This window comes from Chenopodium quinoa, unplaced genomic scaffold (genome assembly GCF_001683475.1).
Source record: "Chenopodium quinoa cultivar QQ74 unplaced genomic scaffold, ASM168347v1, whole genome shotgun sequence".
Classification (NCBI taxonomy): Eukaryota; Viridiplantae; Streptophyta; class Magnoliopsida; order Caryophyllales; family Amaranthaceae; genus Chenopodium; species Chenopodium quinoa.
This window is the reverse complement of record NW_018745533.1, coordinates 577,572-586,875: the sequence shown is the minus strand read 5'-3', so window position 1 is coordinate 586,875 and position 9,304 is coordinate 577,572. Positions and strand designations below refer to the sequence as shown.

General features: G+C 37.1%; 2 protein-coding genes across 3 annotated transcripts; one reads left to right on the top strand and one right to left on the bottom strand.

The window, feature by feature from the left end:
* Positions 1-1,324: 1,324 nt before the first annotated feature.
* On the top strand, positions 1,325-3,966 carry LOC110715857 (cytochrome P450 CYP72A219-like). Its single transcript, XM_021894477.1, has 5 exons — positions 1,325-1,701; positions 2,212-2,432; positions 2,507-2,751; positions 2,830-3,223; positions 3,377-3,966. Exons 1-5 carry the CDS (start codon positions 1,428-1,430, stop codon positions 3,809-3,811), a joined length of 1,569 nt encoding a protein of 522 aa, XP_021750169.1. The 5' UTR covers positions 1,325-1,427; the 3' UTR covers positions 3,812-3,966.
* Positions 3,967-4,628: 662 nt separating this feature from the next.
* LOC110715858 lies at positions 4,629-8,451 on the bottom strand. Of its 2 annotated transcripts, none has more exons than XM_021894478.1 (11): positions 8,317-8,451; positions 7,632-7,693; positions 7,495-7,553; positions 7,351-7,408; positions 7,215-7,251; positions 6,385-6,477; positions 6,251-6,303; positions 6,063-6,123; positions 5,823-5,905; positions 5,502-5,735; positions 4,629-4,919 (listed from the first exon to the last, which is right to left on the bottom strand). In XM_021894478.1, the coding sequence occupies exons 2-11, from the start codon at positions 7,671-7,673 to the stop codon at positions 4,764-4,766; spliced, it is 876 nt and encodes a 291-aa protein (XP_021750170.1). In that variant the 5' UTR covers positions 7,674-7,693; positions 8,317-8,451; the 3' UTR covers positions 4,629-4,763. The 2 variants fall into 2 exon arrangements, with proteins under 2 accessions (XP_021750170.1, XP_021750171.1); XM_021894479.1 differs by having other exon boundaries at positions 7,632-7,690.
* Positions 8,452-9,304: the final 853 nt, after the last annotated feature.

Below are 9,304 nucleotides of genomic sequence, written 5' to 3'. Positions count from 1 at the left end.
TTTATCATGGCCGAAGCGACTTCGGCATTCTCCCACTCTGAAAACCCAGGGAGGATATCCCAAAGGACAGCGGGAATTTCATCGTCCAGTCCAGAAGCACTCGGCTCATCCGTTCTTTGAGGAGGAGCCGAGGAAAGGGGAGTCGCCCTAATCCCTTCAGCAGGGTCAGACTCCGGCCTTCGACCATTCCAGGTCCCAATCCTATTCCTAGGATCGGGAATCGGCCTTGCTCTTCTTGGAGCACGGGCTCTACCTCTAACTCCTCTTGCCATGGATTATTTCGAAGAGAAAAGTCGAAAGAAAAGGGGAAGGAGTTCGAATTCGAAGAAAAATAAACTGAAATCAAAGGAATTTACCTTAATCTGAAGCGAAAGTTGCCGATTTACGAGTTCGTAGTGGCAAGTCTCAGTTTCTAAGCTCAATGCTCGGGGGAATTTGCGAAGTTTTGATGCGGGTTCTTGGTTTCTCTCTCGAAGAATTCTGGGTTTGTGTTGGTGAATAAGTGAGGAGAATGACGCGCCTCTGTTTATATCTCCAGGTACGGGATACGAAGAGTCTGTGCTTTAATTTCTCTTAAGTACCCACTAAGTAACCATTAAACACATGTCTTGTGATTAAACCGCCCATTATCCGTCCAACTTCCGCAAATCATTAACCGTTGTTATCTCATTAATTACGGTTTAAATTCAAATTTTTGGATCAATTAAATCATTTACTTCCCTCCTTTTCTGAGTTAAATCAAACCCGACCCGTCATTCTTCCAAATCGGGTCTGGGGGGCAAGTTGTTTGGGTCCAATTTAGTCAAAATTGGGCCTGAGCACTAAATGATCCAATTAAAAGCCCAAGGTCAAGGTTCAACTCTCCAATTGCTCAAAAGTCAAAAGTCAGCCCACAAAGTAAGCCAATTGGGCTAAAGCCCAACCTCTCCAAGTATGACAAGGTATAAAAGCCATCATATTAACACATTCAAGAGGACATCACATACATTATCTCATACACTGATTATTCCAATTCATATGCTCATTCTTGCATTGAGAAATACTCCACAAAAGCCTCAAGCTACAAACTCTCTTGCATAGTGTCTTCCTTTTTACACATTGTACTGACTTTAGCATCGGAGGGGCCTTCCTCGGAAACACCCCCGAGGCTAGTTTACGTGTGTTCACTGTGCAGGAAACCTTCGGCCCAACACAGCTTGGATCGAATCCAGTCTTCTCCATTTCAGTGGACCTTCGGCAAGGTCCCATTGTTTTCAACCGAAACAGTAGCTAACTTCTCCTCCAAGATTATGTTAACTATTATAATGTTAAAATAATCTATAGTAAAATATACTTGTAATATTATTACATGATCTTGAAGATTATAAATTCAACCCAAATTCTAAATAGAATTATATCTACAACAAACTGTTTATTTCCATCAGAAAATGGATCCTTTAATACTTATCCTCATCACCCCTATAATATTTTTGGTTCTATATTCTCTTACTAAAGTATTATATTCACTTTGGTGGAAGCCAAAATGGTTGGAAAAGAAACTAAAGCAACAAGGCATAAAAGGCACCCCTTACACTTTCTTGACTGGAGACATGAAAGAATGGGTGAAGCAAGTAGAGGATGCTTGGTCCAAACCAGCCAACCTTAACCATCAGATCGCAGCTCGTGTCGATCCTTTCACTCGTAGTATATCCCAGAAGTATGGTATGTATCATGTATGTGACTTTGTGTGAGTTGTGTCTATCCAACTTGTTAATCTTTCTAAGAATGACAATATAATATGTGAGTTGTTATAACTATCGTACAAAATTTTGGATCTTACAATTCTACGATCCAAAGAAATTTGATGGGTTCGAATCCTTGTTTAAGTCTATGTTTGTGTCATTACTTATATTATTCTTTGTTTTAATATCATTACTTGCAAAGTAAAGAGTCAACCTTTCAGAGACCAGGTATAATCTAGCATTTCATCCATAATTTTGTGAGAATCAACTTCTTTGACTCTTTCTAATTTTAGTATAGCCAAACTAGTAAACTACCACCTGCAGATACATATGTATATATACACCCGCCACCCGCCTCCCGCCTATTGGCCTATATTGGTTGTAAGTTAAATGGAACTGATTAGATAAAATTTGTGGCGAACAGTTGAAATTTGCTGTAAAACAATCAGTTCAGTATAAGATTGGGATTGAACATGTTTTATGAAAACAGGGAAGGTAGCCATGTGCTGGGCAGGCTCAACACCGAGGCTGATTATCAAGGACGCGGAGATGATGAAACAAGTGTTAAGTAACAAGGAAGGTCATTTTGAAAAGCCATACATAGACCCACAACTCTTAGTCCTAACTAAGGGTCTTACGACTTTGGAAGGTGAAAAGTGGACAAAACACAGAAGGATCATCAACCCTGCTTTCCATATAGAGAGGCTAAAGGTATGTTCCGTAATTCTGTTATTCCAATTTTTTGCTTCAGAAGTCTGATTCTGTCATACATTGGTTTAATTTAGAACATGGTGCCTGATATGGCTGCTGCTTGTGGTGAGTTCATCGAGAAATGGAAGAACTTGGCTGGTGCTGAGGGAAGTTGTGAAGTCGACATCTGGCCTGAGTTTCAGAATCTGACAGCAGATGTAATTTCGAGGACAGCTTTTGGGAGCAACTATGCAGAAGGGAGACACATTTTTGAGCTTCAGAAGGAGCTTTTGAATCTTGTGATCGAAGCAATGCAGACGTTGTACATTCCTGGTCTCAGGTATATCATATTAGTGCTTCTGTAAGTTAGTGTAAGGGGAGAACAGTTCATGATAAAACAGGATTAAATTTCCTGCAGATGTATTCCTACTAAAAAGAATCGGAGGAGAAAAGAATTGAGCAAGATGATCACATCAATGCTCACAGATGTGATCAGGAAAAAGGAGAGTGCTGTCAAAGCAGGAGAATCAAAGGCGGATGACTTGCTAGGCTTGCTTCTGCTGTCTAATCAACACAGCAATGAAGCAGAAAATGCTACAATTCTGAAACATGGCGGGTTAACAACAGAGGAAGTGATTGAAGAGTGCAAGCAATTCTACTTAGCTGGCCAAGAAACAACCGCCAGCTTACTTAATTGGGCTATGATAGTGTTAGCTGTGCATCCAGATTGGCAAGAGAAAGCGAGAAAAGAAGTCATAGGAGTTTGTGGGAAAAACTCGATTGATTTTGAAGCAACTACTTACCTCAGGACAGTAAGTTTGTCTTATCAAATTGTATTTCAGTTCTAAGAGTTATGTGAATTACAAAATATAACAAATGCCACCACTTAAAGAAATAATGCTCTAAACTTTATGATCTGTAAGACATAAAAGTGGTTTAAGAATATTTTCATCTCTGGTTTTTAGGTTAATATGATACTTCAGGAGGTTCTAAGACTATACTCACCTGTCATTGCTCAATACCAGCATACTTACAAAGAAACCAAACTTGGAGACTTCGTCATCCCTGCAGGAGTTGATATTACACTTCCGACACTACTTATCCATCACGACCCTGATATCTGGGGAGACGATGTAGATGAGTTCAACCCAGAGAGATTTTCTGAGGGAGTTTCAAAAGCATCCAAAGAGCAACTCGCGTTCTTCCCCTTTGGATTTGGTCCAAGGACTTGTGTTGGTCAAACTTTTGCTCTTGTTGAAGCTAAGGTGGCTTTATCTATGATTCTACAGAACTTCTCCTTTCAGCTCTCCCCATCCTACAGTCATGCTCCCCACACTGTTATGATGCTTCAACCGCAGCATGGAGCTCATATAATAATGCATCCTTACCATGCTCATTAGTTCAAAAACTTTAAACATTAAACAAGCTGCAACTTTGTTATAAATCTCCTACCATGTGTATACTAGTGCTTTGGTGTTGTCATAATCTTACTTTTATATCTAAAGAACTAGAGTGTACCCGTGCTATATACGGAATAATACAAGTCTTTTTTTTTTCAAATGTAGGAAGTTTGATTGTGATAGTATCAAAGAAAAAAAAAATTATATAGTATGAGTTATTAGATTATAGTAGTTGTAGTTAAGTGAGAAATTAGGGGGATACATATTTATTAAAAAATTTCTTTCTTATATATTAAAATGAAAAAAAAAAAAAAAAAACTATTACATTCAAGGATTTACATAGACCAGTGCAACAGAAGAAGTGAAAGAAATGCAGCATTATGAATGAAACAAGCCACAAATGTGTACACTCATGGTTATTTTGGTGAAGACTCAATGAGTGATAAGACTCATTCTTTGTTCTCATTAATTTTGCTATAATCACATCAACGATATCACAGTAATGTAGTACAACGTAACAACGAGTTAACTGCATCTACACATTGCTATATAGTCAAGGAACAGAACCATTTTACAAGCCTAGCATAAGAGTCTTAATTTGGAAATCAAAATTTATAGCAAGAAACTTCACATAAAAAAAAAAAAAAAAAGTGAAAATATTCATTCAATCATTATCTTTTTTTACGAATGATGTCAAAATTTTACATCATTTCAAGCACAGATGGCTTTAAATGATGTTAGGTACACTTTCCAGAGGAAAAAAAAAATGAGTAAAAGGAACCTCTCCCTTTCATTGACAGGTTCTAAAAATGGCTTGTTTTTTTTGGTAACTATCATTGAAGGAATTATAAGGTATGGAAAGCAGACTTCTATAGAGCCTCGCGTTTAGACTGTATATTCTCTTTTCTGTAGACTATCAAATCTAAGTACTCCGTATCTTAAAGCTTAACCATTAGCAACCCAAGTCAGCAAATTTATCCAAAATAGAGTCCACATCAGGAGTTAGAATAGCACGCTTATTGAGCTCCCCAACAACACAGCAATGCTTCTCCGCAGAATTAATAGCCACAACATCCTGGGCAAATGTACAATCTGAACCAAGGCTTGCCTGCAGCAAAAAGTTTAACCATAAAAATGGGATGTCAAATTGTCAATGCAGTGAAAACTATTGGGAAATTAGAGGGGGATAGGGAAATTCCCTACAGCAAAGAAATAGAACAATCACAATTCAGCAAATGTAGGCAAATAGGCAATCTTTACATTCCAAGATATTTTAACTTACATATAGAACAGTCCAATCCAAATAGACAGAGTTGTGAGAGTTGCTAGTGGGCAATATAATGAATTGTTTTAAGAAGGCTAAAGGAAATAACTTGCTCTTTTGTCCTTGTAGGTCAACTGTTGAGTTTTCAGTGGAGGGTATATCTATGGCTGTATAACATCAGGTAAATCAACTATGGTAGAAGCCATAGAAGCCTTGTGCATTGAGTGGTTGTCATAGCAATCATATGTTGTTATACATGATGTAAAGAGTAAAGGCAACAAAAGGGATGTTAAAGTTGTACAATCCAATTGAAGTCAAAGGCATCACGCAACCAATTCAACCACTCAAAATATACCATCTCATTTTTTATCTTTCTAGCCAGTATAGGTTAGACTCATATTACAGCCTTTTAAAATTTGCACTTACATCATAAAGGGTATCTCCAAGCTTAAGCTTCACAGCACCACTTTTGTAAATCAGCATTTTTCCCATGATACCTGCTTGTAAATCTTTTAATCCAGCAGCCTTCTCTACGGGGTTTGAGCCACTTGGTGGTTTGGAGCTGCTGGTTGAATCTTGGCCTGCAGCTGAAGTTTGTTTTGTCATCGGGATAGTCGTTGGTAGCTGAAAAAACATCATCCTAGGCTCAGAATCTTCCTCCTGCCATGAACAAGTTCAGATACATTATGCAATCTGGAACTCTATTGTCATAAATTCACATCACGTGGAGCTATTTATAATACTCACCATAAGGCCAAGCTCCATCGCTGGGTTGGACATATTTTCATCAAAAGTAGACAATTGCCCAAATTCTTCTTCATTAAGGATATCTGAAAGCAAGGAAAAATTGAAATTTTTTAAAAATAAAATTAAAAGGCTAATTTCATCTGTTATGCTTGCATATATGACTTAAAACAAATTACATTGAGCCACAAATTGATGGTACTCAAAATCACTAACAAAAATACGTAACATGCCTTGACATACCTGGATTTCCAGAATAAGGCCTTCGAAGAGGAAGAGTTACAGGATAATAGCTGTAATAATTCTGTGAAAGCATGTACAGAATCAATTACGGTTCAATAAGTTCAACTCAGAGGAAAAAGGCAGAACAAACCAAATAAATTAAATGAGTCGGGTAATGACCAATTTGACCCATTAATGAAAAAACCTACCCATGGTTCTTTGTATTCTTTGTTCTCTCTCAGGTTGGAAAACTGAGCTTTATCTGGGTTACAAAAAATTTCTTAAGTTCATAGGAGTTTAAGCAGTGAAATCATCAAAGTTATTGCTCACCAAAACACTATACCTTGATTCCAAGAATTATTTCCATTGGAGGCACTGAATTGATTACTGGGGATTGATGATCCGTACCCAAATGCAACTCGTTGAACAGGTTCTGCTGCATACCATAAAACCAAGAGGAAACTTCAGGTGTTATCAAAAAGAAAAAAAGAAGATTCCGTACAGATTTGAAAATATTGATTAAGAACCATGTCACTTCACATTTATCCCCATCATCTCAAAAAGGCAAGAATTTTTTCTCCAAATAGGCAAATAGGAAACAAATATGCATGCAGCCATGCAGGGATCATCAATAAGGGGAAGTAATGTAGATTAACATCAAGCATGAAGATAGGTTTTGACGACAACATGCATAAGCTGGCAGCCAACAAGCAGATAGCTTGATTACATTAGGCTAACTTGTCTATGGTCACCGTTAACCATTATGATTCAATCCCTAGTGGTATTTCTCTCCTATTACTTGGTGATGAGGCGTATCAGGTTGGTAGGGTTGGGCTTAACTCAAGTCACTATCAAAGAATATGGTCCCTTAGAAATTTTACCCAATCATTAATGAAGCCTTGGAAGATTAGGGGTCCAGTCCTAGTCCTTACCTACCAAAAGAGGGGAGAGAAAGCTCATGAGGATATTTTTAAAAGAAAAAAAATTTGAGTCAAATCAATGTAAACAACATATTAATGCTAACTTGACTAAACAACATTTGTCAGCTTTCAGGATTCACCAATAAAATGGGTAATTTTCGTACTCTTGTGCATTCTTGATCATAATGCTCATGTGCTTGATGCTCATATCTTAGATGCAGCAAGGAGTAAAGACTCAGAAAAAAGAACTCACATTTTTTATTAATCTTAGGCTTCGCTGTTAAGGCATCCTATGAAGGAAAAGCAATAGATTAGAACAGGAAAATTTTGCTTACATATAACAATGACAGAAGATGGGAAAATAGATGTTCAATGGATATAAGCAAAACCTGAAAACGTCGCACTAACTCCTTTGCCTCAGCAGTTTCAGCATCATCAATCACTTCACTGCAAACAAAAGACATTAATTGGCTATATGTACACTGCAGAGTTCATCCCCCGAAAACCACACTACTAAAGCAATAACACCATACGTTTTTGCAACAGCAGCTTTTGTTGCTTTGCGTACTGGAGCTTTTGGCTGAAATCTCACCTACAATGAGAAAGACACATATTATAGAAAAGCCTAGGAACAATAAATGTGTTTGTGATGAAAGAATGAGATGTAAACCTTTCGTGGTGCTGGTTTTTGGTCAAACGATCCTGGATTCATCACAATTCGATTGTAAACTACTACAAAGATAAATCCATGAGTTAGCCACAATTGGGTTAGCGACGAATTCCCTGTATAACAGATACTTATAGACTACATGTACAATGAAACTTAACAAATTCAAAACCAAGATTTTGCATCAAAATCAGAAGCTCATTCATAATGTATGATGTATGATGTCCACCATTGACATTGTTATCCATAACTACTAATGTACAGTGAAATTTAACATAATATATTGTAAAGATTCACCCTTCATCAATCAATTCATTCTATCTGTATCCCAATATCCTCTTCCTAACTCTCCAAACTACGCGGGATACTGAGACTCAAAGTCGGAAACACGCAACCGAAAATTGATGAAGAAAAACCATACCCCAGTAGCCACTCCACTCCCTAAGACTGAAAAAAATATACCTCCCACTATTCGCGCAACATAACCGATCAAATATACTATGCTGAAAGAAATAACAATGCTATCAAATTGAGAAGTTATCAATGCTTTGCAAATACTTGAAAATTCCAAATAACTAATCATTCATCATTTAGAGAATCCAATTATCTCACCAACAAACATATAGTGAAAGTAATTTCATAGTTCAATCCTAACATTAAAGGGTTATGCAATACATTAACAACTTACCTGAGAAGCTGCTGAGAACGAATAGTTTGTAGTGGAGAACGTCAAGTGCGATGTTGAGTGTGCTTCAATGGAGAACTCAGAGAGAGAAAGAGCGCAATTTAATGGGTTGGAGCCCCGTTAAAACCCCTAACCTTGCCCCAATTATAAATGGGTTAGATTCGTCAATATATAAATGGGCTAGGAATTTATACGATTGGCCAATTACAGATCCTTAATCGGGCCAGTCCGGCGTTATAGTGATTTACAACCTCCGTTAGTACATATTATTTGCAACGATTAGACATTTTTCTCTGTATTTTAAGTCAAATTATTGTAAATAATATATAACAGAGGTAGTATACAGTATTAATTTCTCATTTACCAGTTTATTTTCTCAAATATCATTTTCACACACCAAATCTTGTATCGATTATATAAACTTATAGAGGAGTACAGGCATGGATGATAGTCTCACCCTCGGACATACAGCAGGGGCACTGAGCATCATCAATCAGGTGCCTATACTCAAGGACACTTCGAGTAGGCAAAGAATTAGAGCAACATCTCCAAAGGAAATAAGGAGTACAGGCTATTTATAAACTTATAGAGGAGTACAGGCTATTTATAAACTTATAGAGGATGATGCATTTAACCAACATATATGTGGAGAGCTTATTATATATACCCGGGTATACCGTACACTGATAAGTATCTTGTTCTCATTTTGATGATTATTTATTATTTAATCATCAAATGAAGAGCAAAAACTAATTTTGGGTTATTGGGTGTTCAGTACACCCGAGTGTATATAACAAATTCTAATAAGTAGTATTGGTGAGGTTTTAGCAAACTATTTGAAATTTGAGTACTTAATATAGAAGTAATGATCTTATTTATGGAGAATTTCTGGAGTAAATCAACTATAAAATTGGTTGACGGTTGGAAACCTGATCTTAAGGAGGAAGTCGGGAAGGTGAAAGCCCAAAATTGCAAATGATACAACAAAGAG